General features: G+C 38.2%; 1 protein-coding gene across 4 annotated transcripts in view; it reads left to right on the top strand.

The window, feature by feature from the left end:
• The first annotated feature begins 540 nt into the window (after positions 1-540).
• Positions 541-22,495, top strand: part of SORCS1 (sortilin related VPS10 domain containing receptor 1) — a 746,046-nt gene continuing 724,091 nt past the window's right edge. For all 4 annotated transcript variants that reach the window (XM_044665551.1, XM_044665550.1, XM_044665553.1 and 1 more), the window contains exon 1: positions 541-1,164. In XM_044665551.1, coding sequence (XP_044521486.1) covers positions 541-1,164 — 624 coding nt within the window. The remainder of the gene's footprint in view (positions 1,165-22,495) is intronic.

The following is a 22,495-nucleotide window of genomic DNA, read 5'->3' as shown; positions in this document are numbered from 1 at the left end:
AGCACTTGAGGCCAGTCGCCCCCGCGAAAAGGGCAGCGTGGGCAAGCCACTGGGGGGCTGGCTAGGGAGAGGAGAGTGCTGGGAGTGGGCAGCCAGCGCTCGCGAGTGGGAGGCTCGGGCGGCGGCGGCTCTGCCTGTCCGGGGCGCTCGGGATCACCAAAGCGCAGCTCAGAGCAGCGCTGCGCACTGCAAGGGAGATTGGAGAGCAACACACGGGGCGGCCGGGAGCCCCCGGCAGCTCCCCCCACTTCTCCGACTAGCCAGCCAGCCAGCTACCCCTCTGCCTCTGACTTCAGTTCAGCTCCACCCCCGTGTGGCGGCGGCTCCCTCTGTCAAAAACTGCGCTCGGCGGCACTAGCCCAGCCCCGGGAACCAGCTACACCTGCCCCAGAGCCCTCTCTGCTTCTGTCCTCCCGCCCCCAACCGGTCCAACTTGGATGGAGTTGGGGTCCTAAGCCCCCTCAATACCAGGTCAGAGGCGACCCTTCTACTTCCATTCCCTGTTCCGGACCCTCTTCTCTTATCTGCTCAGCTCCAGCTATGGGAAAAGTTGGCGGAGGCAGCAGCGGCGGCGGCGGCTCCCCAACCGGGCTCGGCGCGCTTCTCGCCCGCACTGGGATCTTGCTTCTCTGCGCCCGGGGCGCCTGTGGCGGGGGCGGCGGTGGGGGCGGCCCCTGTTGCCCCCCAGCGTCCCCAGGATCGCCACATCGCTGGACACCAGCTCGAGCTGGGACACCCCCACTGGGGCCTCAAAAGGACCCGGGGCCGGCGGCCGTTTCTGGGGAGCAGAGGCGCTCCGGGGCTCCTGCCAAGCCTGGTAGAGCGCCCGCAGCTACCATGCTGTTCCCCCGCCGCCCAGTGTTTACAGTGGCCCCGGGGGACCGGGCTCTATCCTTCGAGAGGTGTCCGGGCAGCGATAGTGGGGCCGGAGGACTTCGCTCCATCCGGAGGAGACGGAGTGGAGTGGAGCAAGAAAAGGAAGATCGGGACAACAGCGAGGGCAGGCGCCCACGGGGGCCACCGGGGGACGGAGGGCAGCCGGAGCCTGGCAAAGCCACCCGGTTCCGGCTGGAGGAGCTGAGACTGACAAGTACCACGTTTGCGCTGACCGGGGACTCAGCACACAACCAAGCCATGGTCCACTGGTCAGGTCACAACAGCAGTGTGAGTAGCAAAGAGGAGGCCAAGCCTTCTGGGAGAATGTGGGGGTGGGGTAGGTGGGTGTGTGTGTGGGTGACGGACCCTTCCTGGGACCTGGGGATGTCCCTGGAGCCCAGAGCTGAAAAGGAAATGGTTAAAACTGGCAGAGGGCATGGCTAGAAATTGGGTGAGAGGGGATTCTGAATTTAGGGATGCTACTGACCATCAGTTTTTCTTCTCTTCTCCCTCCCCCCAATTTTTTTTTTTTTTTTGGCCCAGAAGTAATAATGCCTTCGGTTAACCCTACTACCTTAATTCCCTTAAAGCAATTCAGTGAGCGTCTCTGAACACCGAAAAAAAAAAAAAATAAAGCACTTGCAGTTCAGATAAACTACATTCAGGCTTCCCTTGCCCCCGATTTATGATGGTAAAGACTGTGACCATGCAGATAATAGCATTTTTTCAAAGTGTTAGGAACATAGAGAATGAAGGGTTAAATTTTCTGGCAGCATGAAATGCCTTGTTTTTTATTTGCAAGACTTAGTTAAGGGCTTAGGATATGAGACAGAAAAGTCTTTAGGTGTAGAATATCCATGGTGTGGAACCCTGTGCCCTCCTCATTTCCCCTATCCTCTGAAGGACTGCAGTGGCAAGCTGGTGCCCTTAATATATTCCTGTTTCTTGGGAACAAGCGGATGCATGTTTCAGGGAGAACACTCCAGCATCCCCTAACAACATCCGCGTGTGTGTTGTCAGAGTTTGGGGTTTTCCAGCATGTGAATGAATGGTTGTTCTAGTCTAGTACTTCCTGGTCCCAGGAAGATCAGACCCAGCAGTTACAACAACCCCCTGTTCTTCCTTCCTTTGCTTTACCTCTGGTGAATAACAGCAAATGTAGAAATCCATTTTGTGGGTGTAAGGGATGAGGTGGAATACAAATGGTTGAAGGTGGGGAGAATTGGGAAGTGGGCTCCTCCTTGAGACATCTCTTTTAGCTGGGAAATGAAGATTGATTTAAAAAAAATTTGACTTTTCATGCCAACATTGCCTCTTTTGCAGTGGAGGGTGCAGGGTGCTGCTGAAGTTTAAATGGAACTTGGAAATTGTAACAGAAAAGAAGAATTATGAATAGCTAAGGAAATCTAAAAAGTAAGGAAAGTTGCCTAGGCTGTCATAAAGCAGCCAGAAAAAAAAGTATTAAAACTGGAGATGGGAGGGAGGAACAAGTATTCAATCAGAAACCCGAGATTTTATTGTTCATTCTACATACAAATTATTCAGCCTAGTACCCTTCATGATATTTTCTATTGTAATATAATAGGTAAAAATTGTTCCAGAGACTTCTCACTTAGGTAGCTGTATTCACTGTCAGTTCCTAATAAGAGGAATCCCTTCTATCCAGAAGACCATTATTTTAAAATGCTAACTCCTTTATGGCACATTAAGGTAAATCACAGTGAAACAATTTAGTGTTGATCACAGCTGTCCTTTAACCATCCACAGGGTTTTCCTAGGAATTCAGCCTTTATTAAGGGGCTAATTTTATCATGATTTGAAGAACTTTGATTATTTGATTAAAGAAATTACTTCTCTTTAGATTCTGTACATTTTTGCCCTATTCCTTATACTGAAACTCTATGATGTTTCATATCGGAACCACTTTAAAATACCCCCATCCCATTTGAACACGAGTCTTCTTAAACTGATGGAATAACTTTCCCAGTGCTTTAAGTGATTAAGAAAAAGCTTCTGGCTTTAAAGGCAGGTTTTAAATACATCAAACATGTAGGTCTTGTCGCACTGGGAAGTAAAAGACTTTTGACTTGAAATATTTCTGGCTTTTAGTGTTATCCAGGCTGTAAAATATCACTTACCAATTAAACCCTTGCTTTAGTTCAACTCTCAAAAGGTCTTGGAAAGAGCAAGATGGGTATTTTCTTGGCAAATAAGATACTCTTCATTTAAGAACATCCCCGTGGTCATTTATGGCTATATAGTTGATACACACAGGACTACTTTTCTTTCCTTGTCCATGGATACAAACCCAGCAGAGCTTAGCTGGGCTAGTGGTTTAGAAAGGTAAGATACACAGCCTTCTGAAATGTTATTGGCACTATGGGATGTGACTGCTGAATGTTTGACCGTCCACAGATCCCAACTCATTGCTACTCATGCCACCCTTTAAATGTTTTGTCTCTGGAGAAATAGGCTAACTTGAGAAGCAGGAAGAATAGTCATTAGTCATTATTATATAGAAGAGAGGGATCCGTGTGGAATACAAAGAACACTGGCTTTGCAGCTGGAAAGTTTGGGTTCAAATCCAGACTTTGCCATTCACTTCCTATGTGAGCTATGGCAAGTCATTTGATTTTCTGGGGTTCATTTTCCTTATCTGAAAAAATGCGGTGATTGAACTAGATGACCTCTAAATTCTCTTCTAGCTCTGTGATCCTATCAGTGCCCACTTAAAGAGATCTTTTACATGGAAGTGGCAGGATTTGAATGAAAATATATACATATGTATATACATATATATTCATATAAACCCACATACATGTATATACAGACTATTGAAGGAAACACATTTGTGTTTATGTAGATGTGAGTGAGTATACACACTTTCACTCAGTCGTGAAATTGTGTCAACTTCAGTTTGAGAAAAAATATTGGCGATCACTGATAATTTTATACACATAATAATCAGTACTATTTAGATGTTAACTCCAAAGAGGTTGGAATTCTTTATAAAAATGAGTTCATTTAATTCTCATTTTGACCCTTTGAGGTCGATGCTGTTTATGAATGAGGAGACTGAGGCTGAGAGATTAAAATACTTGCTCAAGATGATAATGAAGGTAGAAAGTAATTCAGGCAGGATTCAAACACAGATCTTCCTGACTCTAAGCCCAGCAGTCCATCCTCTCTTCTATACTGACTTCTAAATGCCATGCTTAGAAATCGGTTTCCCCATTCTTCATCGCTACATGCAACACATACCTATTGGAACTGCTTAACCTTTAGCTGCAAGCCTTTGCCAAGAAAGAGGGGGGGCTGATTACTGTAATGCGGGTATTAGAGGTGCAAATTTATGGTAATTATAGGCTGCCTGTCAAACTCCTCAGGAGTCTTCTGTGGTTCTCCTGCTTCCCCTTTCCCTCCTACTCCTTCCAAAGATGGGCTCTGGGCGTAGTTTGGAGCAGGTAACAGTTTCAGCTCATCTGTGGGGGTGATGTTCTCCCCTCGACACTGCAGCTGTGGTTTATGGAAGCTGCTGCTGAAGTTCGTGAACACCTTGGGATTCTTTGGCATGAAAGGATCTGTGTATGAATCACTGTCGTGAGCCTGATACTGTAAGCAAGAACACATTGCTTCTGCCCTCCTCATCTTAGACATGCTGTGCCCTGATCTAATTTTATATAGTAGTACTTGGCATGTTAATATATAATGCATGTCTCCCATATACATATGGATATACATATGATTGCCTTACTTCCAAGGAGTTCCAGAATACTACAGCTGTGCTAGCTCATTCATTGTTAGAGCAGACTGGTTAGGAAGGTGGCAAGCATTATTATCTTCCGTTCCCATTTTTATTCTAGAGTTAATTGAAATGTTTCATTAGCTTTATTTTCTCACAATGGTGATATATATATATATATATATATATATATATATATATATATATATATATATTTGCTAGAGATTATAACTTTGAGAGTCTTGTCCATTATATTGTTGCTTCTATTTATAGCCTAGTTATTGTTGCTAAGTAGGAATCTCCTCCACTCATTCCTCTGACTTTATTTGTCTTTAGACTTTATGCTTAACAAATTGATAGTATTTTCTCACTAGACCCTTCCCATGCATATGCTTAAGCCACAGTGGACTCATTAATACACTAGATTGTTCCACTTCCTTGCCTTTGCTCACATCCTTCCTTCTGGCTCCAAAGCTCTCCCTGTCCGATCTCATCCTTCTACTTTCTAGGCATTGCTTGAAGACCTAAATTCTTGTTTCCTCTTTGAAGACTTCTCTGACCTTCTCCACTGCCTGAACCTGGTGATATTTCCTTCCTTCCTTCATAGCACTTTATATCTTCTCTCATTCATTCAACACATAATTTATATATCGATCCATCTAGTATACTAAAATGTTGGCATATGTATATATATGCATGTATATGTGTAGGTGTCTATATATAGCACAGTCCCATGCCTTCATCAAGCTTGTAGTCTGTTAGAGGGAACTTTGAAAATATGGTGAAAATTGTATTATGATAAGTATATGAGTTACTTAACCTTGTTTGCCTCAGTTTCCTCATCTGTCAAATGAGCTGGAGCAGGAATGGCAAGTCCATTATCTTTGTCAAGAAAACTCCAAAGTGGGTCATAGAGAGTCAGACATGACTGAAACAAGAAGAGTATGAGAGAAGGATGAAATGCTATGAAATTAGAGAGATTGTGTAGTGTGATAGGTAGAACGTTGGCCGTGAGTCAGGAAGCCCTGGGTTTGGATCTCTTCTTTGACACTCCTTAGCTATTTGACTTTAGATTGGCAGATCGTGTTTTATCTCTTGCTGCTTCAGTTTCCTCATCTGTAAAATGGAGATGGAATCCCTTGTACTGGCTTTCTCTCAGGGTTCTTGTGTGTCTCAGATCAGACAATGTTTTAAAACATTTTTCAAACCTTAAAGGGCTGTGTGCATTTCAGCTGTTTTTTTTTTTTTTAACAGAGTGATCACTTCCAGCTGGACAAGTCTTTTATAATTAGTATGTGTGTCTCTGTATTCTATGTTGTATTTTTTATTTGAATGAATTTCAGTAAGCAGAAATTTCTGTAGGCAGAGTGGCTACAAGAGACTTAAAATCTCATTGGACAAACAAGGTGTGTATATACAAATAATTACTATTCAGGGCATTTCCATGCTATGGAAGACGAGTACTATAGATTTAGAGGATACAGAGAGTAGATCTAGCATGGCGGGATTAGGGGAAGCTTCATGATGGAGGTAGCATTTTAAAACTGAGCCTTAATAAGAGTAAGCACCAATTCTACGGTCCATCAGAGTTTACAAAGCATTTTTCTCCCAGAACTCCTTTATGGAGGTAGTGAAGTCAGCTCCCTTCTTGCATTTTCACAATTCAACTACTTACAATAAAGTTATTTGGGCACATACATTACCTCCAAAAGGTAGATCAAAGGTAGAGAAAACATCTCACTTATAGGATCTCACAATCCTTTAGTCCTATGACCTTAGTGGTCAACTCATAATTCTTCATATCTCATTCCAATTCTGAAATACTGTGTGCTAATATCTTAAGTAAACATGTCCAATTCTTAAGTATATCCATGGCTTGGTGGTGGACAAGTCTTTTATAATTGGTATGTGTGTCTCTGCATTATACTTTTGTATTTTTCTATTTGAATGAATTTCTGTTGGCAGAAAGCCAAAATAATCATAAAGTATTAGGGTGCATTTGGTTTAAATCTGTTTTTGTGAATTTGCAGGGGAAAAATAAGTAGAACTTATTCAACCTGTTACCATTCATCTACATGTAATTTCCTTTTTTTAAAAAATTATCTTTGGAGACACAAATCTTTATCTTGAGAAGGGAACAAATGCATCCCTTTCATGTTTAATAACATTATCCAGAGGCAATTTGATAAAATAGAGCCCTGGATTCATAGTCAGAGGACTTAGATGAGAGTTGGTTCTATCACTTACTAGCAGTATGACCTTGGGCAAGTTGTTTAACCTGTTTTGTTTGACCACTATTTTCCTCTCCTGACTAATTCTTGAGGTTGTAAGGAATATCGAACAAGGCAATATATGTGAAAGTACTTTGAAAACTGTAACATGCCATAAAAATGTAAAAAAAAATGTATATACATGTGTGTTTATATTTAAATATATTTATATAAATATATATCTACATATCTATATATCTATATGACCAGCATTTCTAAAATAAAAACTTAATGTCTATAAGCTCGTAAAAACACAATTTTCTTGCCACAGATTCCTTGATTTTCTGTAGCCTTAATATAGTGGCTCTCTAGGGTCAGGGAGCAAGAAAAGGGATTTGGGAAAAGATGAATATGAGAAAGCAAGAGAATACAAGGTGAAGGAGCATTCCCTGGTTTTAATAAGAAAAGATCTTTCATATAAAATTTGCCTTGGCCTAACATTTGACAAAATTATATTTTAGGATGAACTTATCATGATGTATGGGAAACTGTGCTGATTCTGGAGTTGAAGGGATAGGGTTTAAACCCTATTTTTGATGCTTACTACTTGTGTGACTTTGGGCAAATCCCTTAATTTCTGTGGGCCTCTGTTGCTTCAAAGGTAAAATCAAGCAGTTGTATTACATGTACTCTGAGATTTCTTTTAGTTATAGCTTAATATTTTCATGCAGTAACATAATAAACAGTATTTCCTTCCTTCCTTCCTTCCTTCCTTCCTTCCTTCCTCCCTCCCTCCCTCCCTCCTCCTCCCTCTCTCTCTCTCTCTCTCTCTCTCTCTCTCTCTCTCTCTCTCTCTCTTTCTTTCTTTCTTTCTTTCTTTCTTTCTCTCTTTACTTCTTTCTCTCTTTTTCCCTTCCTGTAAAAAAACCCTACTTTCTGTCTTAGAATTGATATCATAAGACATAGGAAGGGCAGTAATGACTAGGTAATTGGGGTTACGTGACTTGCCTAAGATCATATAGCTTGGAAGTCTCTGAGGCCATATTTGAACTCATTTTGGATCTAGTGCTCTAACCATTTAGCCACTTAACTACCCTGAGGTATTATTGTATTTCTCTAATTTTTCTAATTCTATAGAGAAGTATGTGAAAATCCTATAAGATGAATCACAAAATCACAAAAGATCCTGTATTATCTTTGTTTATTCATGAAAATCAAATACATTTTTTGTTTTCCATACATTTCTACCAAGTATATATGTGCCAAAGGACTGTTTGAGACATGAGGTGATAGATAGATAGAGGATATTTAGTCTCTGTCTTTAAGAGACTTGTAGTCTCATTGATAAAATAAGGTGCATATATAAATAACAACTATACTGGGCATTTCCCTGCTGTGGAAAAGAGAATGGGGAGAATAGCTTCTGCCTGGAGCAGTCAGGGAAGGCTTCATGTTGGTGGTAGCTTTTTTTTTTCTTTTTAAAGTTGAGTCTTAATAATAAGTACCAATTCTATCATGCCTTAGAGTTTACAAAGCACATTTCCCCATAAAACCTCCTTTAGATAAGTAGTATGTTATATTATCCCATTTTACAAATGAAGAAACTGAAATCCAGAAAGGTACATGATTTCTGTATGAACCTACATTTAGTGTCTGAAGCAGGCTTTGAACCTTTGTCTCTCTTGATCCTAAGTCTAGCAGTCTTTTTTTTTTCTCTCCATGACTTTACCTCTGTTAAAGTAGTGAAGGATGGATAGAGTTTTAATAGGTAGCAATAATGTTATGTAGAACATTCCAGGTAGAAGAAACAGCCTAGGCAAAGATGTAGAAGTTAGAATGATAATCCATAATATGCAATGTCTTTGGATTTTAGCATGTCAAACAAAGACTACATTTACAAAGGATATTCAAAATTAAAATGTGTCTTATTGGATATTTTGAAATAGTGGAGAAAAAAAGTCAATATTTTCCTTCACATTTGAATGATGGTAAATTTGAGTATGATCTAAAATCACTGAGAAAATAAAAAACAAACAAACTTTGCATCATAATTTAAAATATATGAAATCTAATGTTTGCACTTTTAAATTTCAGCAGGTGAAGTCATTGCCTTGTTTTATCTTGATGACTTCTGTTCACAAAAATGATCTGTCTTCACAAGTGAATTTTCTTCTGTTTAATAAGCATCTGGTCAGTGAGAGCATCAGATATTCTGTTCAGGCTGTGAATTAACTTTCTCTCTCTCTCTCTCTCTCTCTCTCTCTCTCTCTCTCTCTCTCTCTCTCTCTCTCTCTCTCTCTCCCTCCCTCCCTCTCTCTCTCTCTCTCCTCCATTGTTTGTTTTATGTCTTTAAATATCATATACAAAATATTTGTTCTGACTTTGTGTGTATTTCAATTACTGCTATATTTTTCTGGCTGGGAAGTACAGAAAATATACCTGCATTTGCTGACAGGAAACGACTGCTGAACAGCTTTCCTGCAGTGACTGAGAGAAAAGAAAGCAAAGAGATTCTGTTGGAGTGCGAATGAGCCAATCTCAGGGGAAGTGTAATGGTCACCCCAAGGAGCCATGTGCTTTTCTGTTCAGAATGGGCAAATATATACAAATTATCTGAATGAAAACAAAAAGGAAGTCTTAGGGTGCTTGGTTTATAAAGGAGGAGCAGAACCATATCAAAAATATAGGAAAAGAGATCTGAGGGAAAACAGAGAAATAAACCTTACTGTGTGTAGAACAAATAGAGTGTCTTTGAGTTTGCAAGGTTCTTGACTGTTATAGTGCCTCACATTGTTAGAGCACTTTGCCATTTGGGTGCCTTCCTCATTCCCAATCTACCTCATAGGATAGTTAACTGACTGATTTTTTTTTTTATCTTCATTTGTGAATGAGTTTGGGAAATTTCCTTCACTGACTCCAATCCGCAAATTCTCTGGAGTTGTCTTTGGCATTGAAAGGATGATTGACTTGTCCATGGTCATGGCATGTGCCAGAGGCAGTCCTTGAACCCACATCTTTTTGTCTCCCAACTGTTGAATCCCTATCATTTAGACTGTGCTTCCTCACTTTGTGGTTAACTACCTTATCTGAGGTAGAACAAGTTACCTTTGATACCTCCAGCAGTTTGCTTAGTGGAAATGATGCAATGAGATCCCAAGACTGTTGATTTCCATCTTTGAGGTCTGTGAACTGAGGATTATTTTAACGGCTCATTGCTATCCTGCCAGACAGTGAGAGACGATGGAAAGAGAATGGAACTTAACTTAGCCATACCTGGGGTTTTAATTCACACTTTGCTATTGAATCATTGCGTAATTTGGAATAATTCAGTTAACATCTCTCATCCTCAGTTTTCTCATCTTCATAGTAAAAGATATTAGATCAGATGATTCTTCCTTGGCCTAAATTTCTTTAAATCTATGATTCATTTCAAACCAGTAAACATATATTGAGTTCTTCTACAATGAGCAAGGAATACAATAAGCTTACTTAGGTCCTACAGACAAAAATGAAAAGAACTCATGCTTTCTAGGAGTTGGTATTTTCTGGTGGGATAGAGAGATGTACTTACAAATATTCAGCACTCATAATACGACCTAGATTTGTCTTGCTGTGCTCCTCATGTTGGGGAAAGGTTCAGAAAGCAGGACTGAGTCTCCTGAGGTCTTTTCTTAGCTGCTCTAATGACTCGTTCTGGGATTTTGAACAAGTAGTTCAGGCTAATATAAGTTATATAGCATGAAATTTAGTATACTGTAGTCTCCATAAAGGCAAGGACCAGAACTTAACCCCTTGAGTACCTCACAGAGCTCAATGCAAAGTCCTCCATATTCATGGCTCTCAAAAAATACTTGTCAGATAAATGAAGGGATGGGTGAGTCCCTTGTAAAATGGAAACAAGATTTATACACCTAGGAAAGTTGTGGGATTTTGTAAAAGTTATAAAATGTTGTCATTGTGGAAGAGAGAAAGAGGTTCTATCAACTCCCCAGTGCGCCCTTTCAGGTATATGGAGTTAAAACCAATGTTCAAGGCCATACAAGTGGAGAATTGTGCCCATATTTCCCATCCTTACCCCATATTTGTACACATGTGTATTCTACTTAAAGAGAACAGGAATGGAAGAGAGCGGAAAAGAACCCTCAGGCCCTTGACTTAGAAGAGAAGGGTCACAAAAATATCAAAGCCAAACTTTAGGATATAAAAGGAGTTGGATAGGAGGGGAATTAGTTTACACATTGATGCTAATTGTATTTTATTTAGTATTAGCTCCCTCCTTCTCTTCCTCTCTATCCCTTCACCTTCCAACTTCTTTCGGGATTAAACATCAGAGCTGAAAATCATCAGGTCAATCAGTAAGCATTTATTTGATGTTTACTACGTGCCAGGCTAGGCGTTATGCACTGAGCAGCCAAAGAAAGGTAAAAAACCATGACCCTTATCCTCAAGGAGCTCGCATTCAAATGAATTGGATTTTAGATCCAGAGCTGAAAGGAACCTCAAAAGTCATCATGTCCAGAACCCTCAACTTACTGATGTAGAAACTGGAGCCTAGGGAAGAAATGACTTGTCTAAGATGTCCTAGTAACCAGAGGAATCCCCTCTTTTCAGAATAGACCCTAGACCTGTAGACAGAGGTTTGTTGAACATGGCATTTGAGCAATAATGGTTCTCCCCCAGTGGATGCAGAAGGATGACCAAAAAAACAAAACAAAACTTTTTTTTGGCATAAACAGAGCTGTTTCTGGGCTGTCTACTGGCATTGTCTCAGGTCGTTCACCTGTTAGGCTGGCAGGATGAGAGGCTGCCCCATGCTACAGCTGTATCAAAGCCATGACCTCTGTCCATCTTTCCAAGTGGCTGGTCTAGAGTTATTAATGCATGTCATCTCAGGCTTGTTACTGGTGGAAGATGTGTGGGCTGTGGCATTCGGCTTCTTCTCTGCTGGCTAATGACCCTGGAACCAGCAGCATGAACAACTTGTACACTCTTTTAAAGAAAGTGCTAATAAGAATCTTGTTATCAGAAAATCAGCTAATCATCTCGTGCCCTGGAGCAAAAAGGATTGATGCTTTAGTCCTTTTCACCTAGCCACAGCAGCTACACTCCTGGAACACAAAATCACAGACCATCAATCCTCTTGCTTTGGGCAAAGGTTAAAAAAAAAGCCTCTTACCCAACCTTTACCCCATCTCACTTCCTGCAATGCTTTTCATTTGCTGTTGAGTTTGGGGAAATCCTATCAGGGACCACCTCTTACAAAGTTGAATGATGGGAACGACAGCCGATTTTCTATGTGTTTTCAAGGTGGTATTATTATTCATCAAGATGTGAGCCTTGATTTTTTCAGTCATGGAGGGAGTGTTAAAATTGAGTCATCCACATTCCCGGGATTGATCTAGCCAAGGACATCAGTTTGTAAGAGGTGTGCTATGAGTGTGGATGAAACTGACTCTTAAAACTCCAGCAGCATTTATTCAATAGCACTTACTGCGGGACCCATCACATTTGGCTCCTGTCACGTACTGCCATGAAGTGTGGCATGGTGAGTAGCGGGTCATCCTTGGAGTCAAGAAGACGTGGTGGAAATCCTGCCACTGGTACATGAAGGGGTTGAAGCAGATGCCTCTACCCTCCCTCCCCTGCTCTTGGATTTATGTTCCTGTGACATATTAGCTGTTCCAGAATGACAAAACTGGTTAACCCTTCGGTGTCCCAGGCAATCCCCTATGACTCTGTGTTATGGAGGTTGATCTGCCTAGACCAGGGATGGGCAAACTTTTTAAAGAGGGGGCCAAAGGAAAGGAAATGCTTTTGTCAGTCTGTTTCTAAGGCAACTCTTTGGAAGTTTCATTGTATTGTATCCTACTCATTGTATTCATTAGATTAGGAATAATGTCACAAAGAGGGATAGAACATTTCAGGGGGTCGTAGTTTGCCCATCACTGATCTAGAGAGATGGAGTTATCCTACCGGATATTCCTTATGCAAGTGGAATCACAGATCCCAGACTCCTGCTTCCATCAACAACTTTTATCCTGTGTGTATATGAATATGAATATATATATACATGCCATTTGAGATATATAGCATATATATATATATATATGATATACAAATACATGATATTTAAGCGTTATTTGTATATGTTGCTACCTGGTAGAGACCTCCAAAGGACCTTCAAGGTCATCTTATCCATTGCTTTTATTTTTTTAAATGAGAAAAGTGAAGCCTGGAAAGATGAGTTGATAATGCTAGTTCGTGTCCAGCTCAAACTCAAAGCCAGATCTTTTAACTATAAGCCCAGGGGGCTTCCAAATCTGCTCTTTTTGTTTGCCCTCAAGGACACCCATACACACATCTGCTAGATACTGTGGGATATATATGTGTGTGCACACCCATGCATATACACTCATGTGTATAAACACATATACAAACATGTCTACATACAGGTACATGCAAATCCTATTCTACCTACCATATATATGTATGTGCACTAGATGTGTGTAGATAAGATGATTTCTAGGGTCTTTGAGTGATCTTTATTAGATAGCAAAGCATTCTAGTCATGCTTAAATATTACTGATTTATATATTATTTAATCACACATAGGATAAATATTTTATTGACATAAACATTGATATGATGTCATTATGTTATATATGCATAATAACTTATGCATATATACACACATGTATATATGGATATGGATATACTATGTATGTGTGAATTATTTATGTGTGTCTATACTATGTATGTATGAATTATATTTATATATGTGTGTGGATATACTATGCATGTGCGAATTGTATATTTATATATATGTGCACAAATTTTATATTTATATATATATGTGTGTGCAGATATACTATGTATGCATGAATTATATATTTATAGATATGTGGATACTATGTATTTTTGAATTATATATATATATATGTATGTGTGTGTGTGTGTGTGTGTGTGTGTGTGTGTGTGTGTATGAAAGGAATGTCTAAGGTCCTTTGGAGAGTTCTATTAGAAAGCAAAATATACTAATCTTATTTTAGTATTATAGATTTACACATCATATATTCATACACACAGGATGAATATCACAAATATTGCTATTCAGACGTTGATATTATACATATCATATATATTTTCTATGTAGTTATATATACCTACATGTATATACATATATATATATATATATGCATCTATACATACATCCCACTCTACTCCTCAGTAAGTGATTTGTATTTGTGTAGAATGTTTCTCAGGGAAAATCAGACGGATTGACTAATCTCACCACGTTGGCCTCATTAAGACCGAGTTCCGATCCAATAAACTAGGCTAGAGAAGCGGCTTCCAAGAGCCACATCTAGAATCTTCCTAGACTCAGCCCTACCCCTAAGCCCGTTGTTAATAGAAAGTAGTCTTGCCTGCAGGTTTCTACAAAGCTGTTTTAATAAAGAAGAGCCGTCTGCATTTTCTCTTCCTGACATGCATCGGCTGGCATCTTCTCAGTGCCTTTGTTGAGTAGCGACTTTGATGATTGGAGGAAAATCTGGTTTGAGGGCAATTATGTCCCACGGACACTTCCAGAGGCTTTCCCGACCCGCTGGTCTCACTAAAGGGCACATGTGCTCATAGTAGCTGAACAAACATTGACTCTAAAAATGAAGCTCTCCATCCATGAAGGTGAGGATGTCAGCTGGCCCTGTGCATTGTATGCAAGGAATTGTTCCACTTGAGACAGCCCAGTTGAAGATGATTACGAGGAGAAGTTCAGAGAGATAATGAGAACTTTTAATTCAGCCAAAAAGATGAGAAGGTCTGGCATGGAGCTTTCTCCTCTTTTTGCCCAGGGAGAGTACACTCAAAAGGACACTGGTGGGCCAATCAGAAAACCTGGATTTGAACTTTGCTCCAATGCTTTCTATGTGTGTGACGGTGGACAGGCCACTTAATTTTCCTGGGCTCAAGATTCCTTACCTGGTAAATTAGAACCATCATATTTGAATTACTTCACCAGGCTTGATGTCAGAAAAGTGCTTGGTTAGATCTTAAAGTCTCTGCAGAAATGCAAACTAATATTACTGGTCTGGATATGAAGATCTCTCTTGGCATCAGGCTCAGGGACATTATTTATTTATGGTTGGACTTCTAAGTAACAGTAAGAGCCCAGGAGGAAACTTTACAGAATCACATGGTTCTCAAGTTGGAAGGTACCTCAGAGACCATCGAGTTCAACTCATTTTTTGTTCAGTTATTTTCTAGCATATCTGATACTCCATGACTCAATTTGAGGGTTTTTTCTTGGTAAAGATACTGGAGTGGCTTGTCATTTACTTCTCCGGCTCATTTTATGAGGGAACTGAGGCAAACAAGGTTAAATGATTTGCCTAGGATAACGCAGCTAGAAAATGTCTGAGGACAGATTCGAACTCAGGAAAAGGAGTTTTCCTGATTCTAAGTCCAGTGTTCTATCCACTGTGCTACCTTATTGTTCAGTTCAACACATACATGAATAAAAATGCTCCTTATAGCATATCAGACAAATTATTCGTCTGCCTTTACTTGAAAACTCCCCATAATTCAGAATCTTTTACTTTCCAGTGCAACCCATTGTCCTTTTTAGATAGTTCCAGTTGTTGGAAAGCCTTTCCTTATATCAAACCTGAATTTGTCTCTTTGCCCTTTCTATCCATTTCTCCTAGATCTGGCCTCTGGGATCAGACAGAACATGTCCAAATCCTTTCCTGCCTCATGACCCTTTGGACACTTGAAAGCAACTATCATGTCTCCTCTATGTCTTCTCTTCCTTAAAACATCCCTAGTCATTTCAACTGATTCTCATATGCTATTATATCAAGGACCTTCACCAATCTGCTTATTATCTCCTGGAAATTCTTTAGTTTATCAATGTCCTTCACACAATATAGTTCCCAGAACTGAACACAAGACTCCTAATGTGATTTGACCAGCATAGCAATACCTAGACACTGTCTCTCAAAATTATATTAGCTTTCTTTGCTTTCATATCACATTTTCAAAAACGTTAAAATGAGTCTGCCACCTACTTTAAAATCTCTTTATATTTTTTCAATCAAACAGCTGTCTGGTCATGCATCTTCCACGTCATATTTATTAAATTGATTTTTTTTACCCAAATGTTTGACTTTGCATTTATCATTATTAAATGTCATGAGATTTAGCCAATGAACTAGTCTATCATATCTTTTTTAAAGACAATATGGTGTAGTAAATAAGGCATCAGATTGAGAGTCAGAAAGATAAGAGTTCAAGTCTCACCTCTGACATTTATTAGCTGTGTGACCCTGGAAAAGTTGCTTCACCACTCTGGACTCAGTTTCTTCATTTTTGACAGGAAGTTAGTTGGACTTGATGGCTTCTAAAGTCTCTTTCATCTCTAGATTCATGATCCCATAATCTTTACACTCTCATTTGCTGTTTTTGCTATTCATCCTAAATTTCCAATGTCTGCAAACATAAGAATTCTGTTAATATCTTTATCTAAGTCACTAATAAAATCTTAAACAACATTGTGCCAAGCAACCAATATCTAGGGCACTGGAGATCTCTTTTCAATTTGACTTTACACTATTAATGATTGCTCTCAGAGTCCAGTCATTTAAATGTGTTCCAAATTGTACTATTTTCTAGCCCATACCTCCACATCTTTTCTGCAAGACTGACTTGAGGGACTGCCAATTGCTTTGATAAAGCACAGGTAAATTATATTGACAACAGTCCTTTGATCTACTAGCCCAGGGAAAGTGTCTAAAAAGGAATGGAATTTAGTTTGCCATGACCCCTTCTTGATGAGGCCATTCTTGCTGTAATCATCATTTCCTTTTCTAGCTGTTTGCCAACCATTCTTTTAATACCATGCTCTAGAATATTGCCAGAAATCAAAGTTAGGTTCACTGTCCCATAGTTTCCAGATTTTATGAATGAAGGAACAAATGAATATATATGAATGAATGAATGAATGAATGAATGAATGAATGAAAAAGTATGTTGTACTGTGAAGTTTTCTATTGTGACCAAAGCACTGAGCTAGATATTGGGGACACAAATAGAAAGTTAGATAGTCCCTAGTCTCAAATAACTTTTAAACTGTAGAGAATGTTTTAGTGACATGGCAGATGGAAAGGTCCTATGGATGCATTAGCAAAGTAGATGTCAATACACCATCTTTAAGATCTAATCCATTAATAAAATAGTATTTATTTCTGATGTTAAACCATTTAATAGAGTCAAGGGTGTTGGTAGTAAGAACTACTTTTATGGCACAAAGTAGGGGCTTAATAAATGTTGATTGATTGATTGCTTTTCTGAGACTCTGTAACTCTGATTATAGTAATGCAGAAGCAGTGTTCAGGCCACATCTCCACAGGGATTATTTCTTAGAAGGATGATTGTATTTTTTGGGTTTAGAAGTAGGACCAATGGTTGGGGGAAGGGAATGCAGACATTTCTTGGGCATTTTCATTAAAGTAGCAGGATAAAACAAACTTAAAAATGGTATTTCAATTTAGTAACTAAAAAATTCATGATGAAATAGTAGAAAATAGAATTCCATTCATCAAGATTATAAAATGTTCAAAATCTCTGGTAGTCAATCTATTGAGTCAGACTCAAACATAGAAATAAAATTACAAAACACTTCAAATAAATAAATAATTGGGTGAATATTAGTTGCTCATGATTAGGTTGCACCAATATGAGAGTACTATCCAAATTAATTTACATATCTAGTCTTATACTAATCAAATGATGAAAAATGTGCTTTATAGAGATAGACAATATAATGGAATTGATTTAGAGAAATAAAATATTTAGCATCACAAGTTAAATAATGTAGAACTATAGGTACAATAGCACTTTGAGACCTCACAATATATGATAAAGCAACAATCAAGCAAACTATGTTGTAATGATTTAAAAGGAGGAAAATAGATCAGTGAGATAGATTAGATGAGCAAGATTTGAAAAGGAACTGCAGGATAGTTTTTAAAAAGTGCTAATTTCAGAGTCAGAAAACCTAGGTTAAATTCTTTCCCTTACAAGTAAAATCAGAGTGTTTTGTTTGGTAGACTCTATTGTCCTTTCTAGATCTAACCCTGATGCTTTGAATCAAAAACAATTGTTCTCATCCTATTTCTTAAATAAACCAAGTAATATAAACTATTTGGGAAACAACATTTTATCTGACAAAAAATTGGAAGTCAGAAATTAGGTTTATGCTTCTGTCCTATAGTATATCTGACAGTAAGTCCAAAATGCACAAGTTGTTTGTTCCACCACATCCAATGCTTCATGATCCTATGGACCATGGCATGCCAGGCTCTTTTATCTACCACTATCTCCAGAAATATGTCCAAGCTCCTGGTCATTGTTTCCATGACACTGTCTATCCACCTTATACTCTGTTGTCCCCTTGTCTTTTTGCCTTCAATTTCCCAATATCTAGGTTTTTACTCTAATGAGTATTATCTCCTACTTATGTGGCCAAAGTGTTAAGTTTCAGTTTCAGCATTTGTACTTCTGATGAGTAATCTGTATAACTTATTTGATCTCCTTGCTCTCCAAGGGACTCTCAAAAGTCTTCTTCAGCACCACAATTCAAAACCATCATTTCTTTGGTGCTTAGCTTTCCTTAGAGTTCAACTCTCCCCTATACATTACTACTGGAAATTTTCTTTTTGCTTTGTCTGTTTGGACCTTTGCCAAGAACATGTCTCAGCTTTTTAGTTTGTTGTCCATATTTGCCATAGCTTTCCTTCTGAGTAGCAAGAACCTTTTAATTTCATGGATGCAGTTGTTATCTTGCTGTGATTTTCAAGCTTAAGAAAACATAAAATCTTACCTTGTTTCTATTTCTTCTTCCTTTATTTGCCAGGAAGTGGTGGGACCAGTTGCCATGATCTTATATCATGGCTTCAAGCCATCTTTTACACTCTCCTCTTTTGCCCTCATCAAGAGCCTTCTTAATTCTTCTTTACTTTCTGCCATCAGAATGGCATAATCTGCATATCTGAGATTGCTGACATTTCTCCTGGCAACCTTAATTCCTGCTTTTGATTCATCCTGTCTGGCATTTAGCATGACGTATTTGTATATACATTAAATAAATAAGTAAGATCATTTGGCACTCCTATCTTTTTGAGTACTCACCACATTTTGTGGCACTCCACACAATCAAAGACCTTATTGTAGTTAATGAAGTCAAAGTAGATATTTTTGTGGAATTCCATTTTTTCTCCATAATCCAGAGAATGCTGACAATTTTGTTTCTCATTCTCCTTCCTTTTTGAGAACCAGCATATACTTCTGGTAATTCTCAGTTCATATATTGCTAAAGTCTAGAGTGCAAAAGCTTAAGCATAACTGTGTTGGCATGTGAAAGGAACACAATTTTTCAGTAATTTGAACATTTATTGGCATTGTCCCTCTTTAAAAGGATTGGGATATATCCAGTGGCCCCTGTTGAATTTTCCAAATTTCCTAGATATTGAGTAGAGCACTTTAACAACATCATTATTTAGGATTTAAAATAGCTTAGTTGGAATTCCATTGCCTCCACTAGATTTATTGTTAGCTTCTTAAGGCCCATTGACTTTATCCTTCAGAGCGTATGGCTGTAGAACACTAACCACACCATCACAGCTACTGCTTATATTAAGATCTTTCTTATATGTTTATTTTGCATATTCTTGCCACCTCTTAATTTCTTTTACCTCTGTTAAGTCCCTACCATTTTTGTCTTTTGTTTTGAAACCCATAATGCAAATGGTTATATTATGAAAAAAAAAGTGGGAGTGGAGCAAAATCAGGTACCTTTCATATCCCTGGCTAGAGAGAACTTGATTTATTACACAAGGGATAGAGCGGGTCACAAAAGATAAAATAGATACCTTTGATGAAATAAAATTGAAAGTTTTTTTTCCTTGAAAAAAACCAATACAATTAGTATAGGAAAGGAGTCTTTATGATGGAAAAGTAATTACATCAAGTCTCTTCCTAATGGTCTAATATCTGAGACATATAGGGAACTAATACAAGTATAACAGAACAAGATCCATTACATCAGTGGATCAAAGAAGATAGACAAACTGTTCTTAAAGAATTTTAAACCATTTCCAACCATCTGAATATTTATTTCTGACAACTAGTAATTAGAGATATGCATATAAAAACAACTTGGAAGTTTCATTTTTACCTAAAAAATTAGCAAAAATGCAAAAGACAGAAATAATCAACATGAAGAATTCCTTAGTGGAACTGTGAGTGGACTTACTCTTTCTGGAAACCAATGTGGAATTATGCTAAACAAAGTGATTAAAGCATTTGTATCCAGAATATTGTGTACAGTAACAGCAGTAATGTACAAGTACTCATGAATGACTTAACTACTATCAGCAATGCAAGGATCCAAGACAAGTTGAAGAGACTCCTGATGAATAAGGCTATCCATCACCACAGAAGAAACTGACAGAATGCAGATTGAAGCATATCATTTTTCACTTTATTTCCTTCATGAGTTTTTTTTTTCTTGGATAAGCAGCATATATCTTTCACAATATGAAAAAATATTGAGATATATATTATATAGTCACACATGTATAACTTATATTACCTGCTATCTCAGAGAAGGGAAAGGAGAGGGAGAGAATGTGGATTACAAAGTGTCAGAAAATGAGCTTTAAAAATTGTATCTATGTGTAATATTTTTTTAAAGCTTATATCCTTTAACTTGGAGATCCCATCTTTGGAGATAAGTTATAGAGGAGTCCAAAGCTCAATTGATATCTACCAAAATATTCATAACATTATTATTTTTTGTAGTAGAATTATCTAAAAAAAATGTAAATGTCCAGTGATTGGGAAGTGGCTAAGTAAATTCTGATAATAGGATAGTATTACGCTATAAGAAATAATGAATATGAAGAGAAACATTGGAAGATGCATGAACTGATGTAAAGTGATAGAAGCAGAACTAGGAAAACAGTATATACAATGGAAATATATAAACATGGAAATATATAAATATAAATGTAATATAAATATAAATGGAAAGAAAAAAGTAAGAAAATGCAGATTGTGTGGGTAAAATGTCCACAAAGGAGAGTTGAGGAAGAAAAAAAACACTTGTTTTCCCTTCTTTCCAGAAGTGTAATATTATAGGTTTGGAATACAGCTAGGTCTAGATCAGCATGAATAATGAATTCTTCTGAAGTGCTTGATTTTAAAAATTCACACTGCATATTTCTATTGGGCTGGAACAAATTATCATAATTTACATAATTATAACTTGAAATAGTGAGAATTTAAATACACATAAACAGTTCGATGGATTCATTATTCGCACTAATCAAGGCCTGGGCATATTACATATACTCTGAGATATAGTTGATATATTAATTTTTCAGAATTGCTTCCTCCCACCCCCTTTCTTTTAAAATCTCTGTTACAAGAAATGGCTCACTGAATAATTGAGAGTGAAGAGATATATTTATAAATTATGTGACAAAAACAAAAGATATAACTATTATAAGATAATTTTGTTTTGAAAGAAAAGGATTATTTGGGTAGAAGTGTGAACTATGGAACTCAGAAAGGGTAAACTGGAGGTAGGAAAATCAATCAAACGACTTAACAGTCTAGGTGAGAAAAGATAGTCAATAGGGACAGTTTCAATGGGAGTTGAAAAGGAGAAGTAGATCTATGAAATATATGAAGGTAAAACTGACAAGATTTGTCAACTCATTGCATCTGGTCGTGAAGGGAATAAGGAGTCAAAGATGACTCTGACATTCGAAGCTCTAGTAACTAGGAAAATGGTGGTATCATTAACAGATATAAAGAACATGGGAGTAGAGCAAATTATTGGTGAGAGATAATAAGTTCTATTTTGGATATGTTGAGTTTAAGTACTGGGCAGTGAGTAGGAAATAAATAGCTAGAACTTTGGGGAGAACTTTTATGCATTTCTTATCCTATTCCCCACCCCCCCTTTTTTTCTTTTTCTTTTTTTATTTCTTTCCCTATTAAAGGATATATTTCTCATGTCATCTGAAAAATACACATTGGGAGGGAGGAAGTGAAGAAAAAAGAAAAGAGGATATAAGGCATTCAACAATATCTGCAAAATTATATTAATGTGATAATTAATGGTGCAAATAGAGGCTATAAGCACAAATTGTTGATTCAAATCTGGAAATGACAGAAGAGAGACTTCATGGAAATTCTGTAGACTTTGTCCTATTCCATTGTAGGCAACTTGTGTAGACTGCCTGACCTGTTTTCTTACCTCTATAAGAAGAAATATGGGGAAATGTTCTGATTCCTTTATGAAAGAAAGTTAATTTAGTCAATGTTTGTGATGCAAATTAAAGATATGAGACCCAGAACATTCACTATCCTGTTTTATGCTGCCCAATTCAGAATTTCTGCAGAATTATCCCAAACAAGTCTGAGAGAGAGAGAGACAGACAGACAGACAGACAGACAGACAGACAGACAAAGATGGAGAGACAGAGACAGACTGAGGCAGAGACAGATTGAGACAGAGGCAGAGAGACAGGCAGAGTCAGACAGAGAGAGAGAGAGAGAGAGAGAGAGAGAGAGAGAGAGAGAGAGAGAGAGAGAGAGAGAG

The sequence above is a fragment of the Gracilinanus agilis genome, chromosome 2 (assembly GCF_016433145.1).
Source record: "Gracilinanus agilis isolate LMUSP501 chromosome 2, AgileGrace, whole genome shotgun sequence".
Lineage (NCBI taxonomy): Eukaryota > Metazoa > Chordata > Mammalia > Didelphimorphia > Didelphidae > Gracilinanus > Gracilinanus agilis.
Note: the sequence above shows the minus strand (reverse complement) of the source record. Positions and strands in the feature narration are given on the sequence as shown.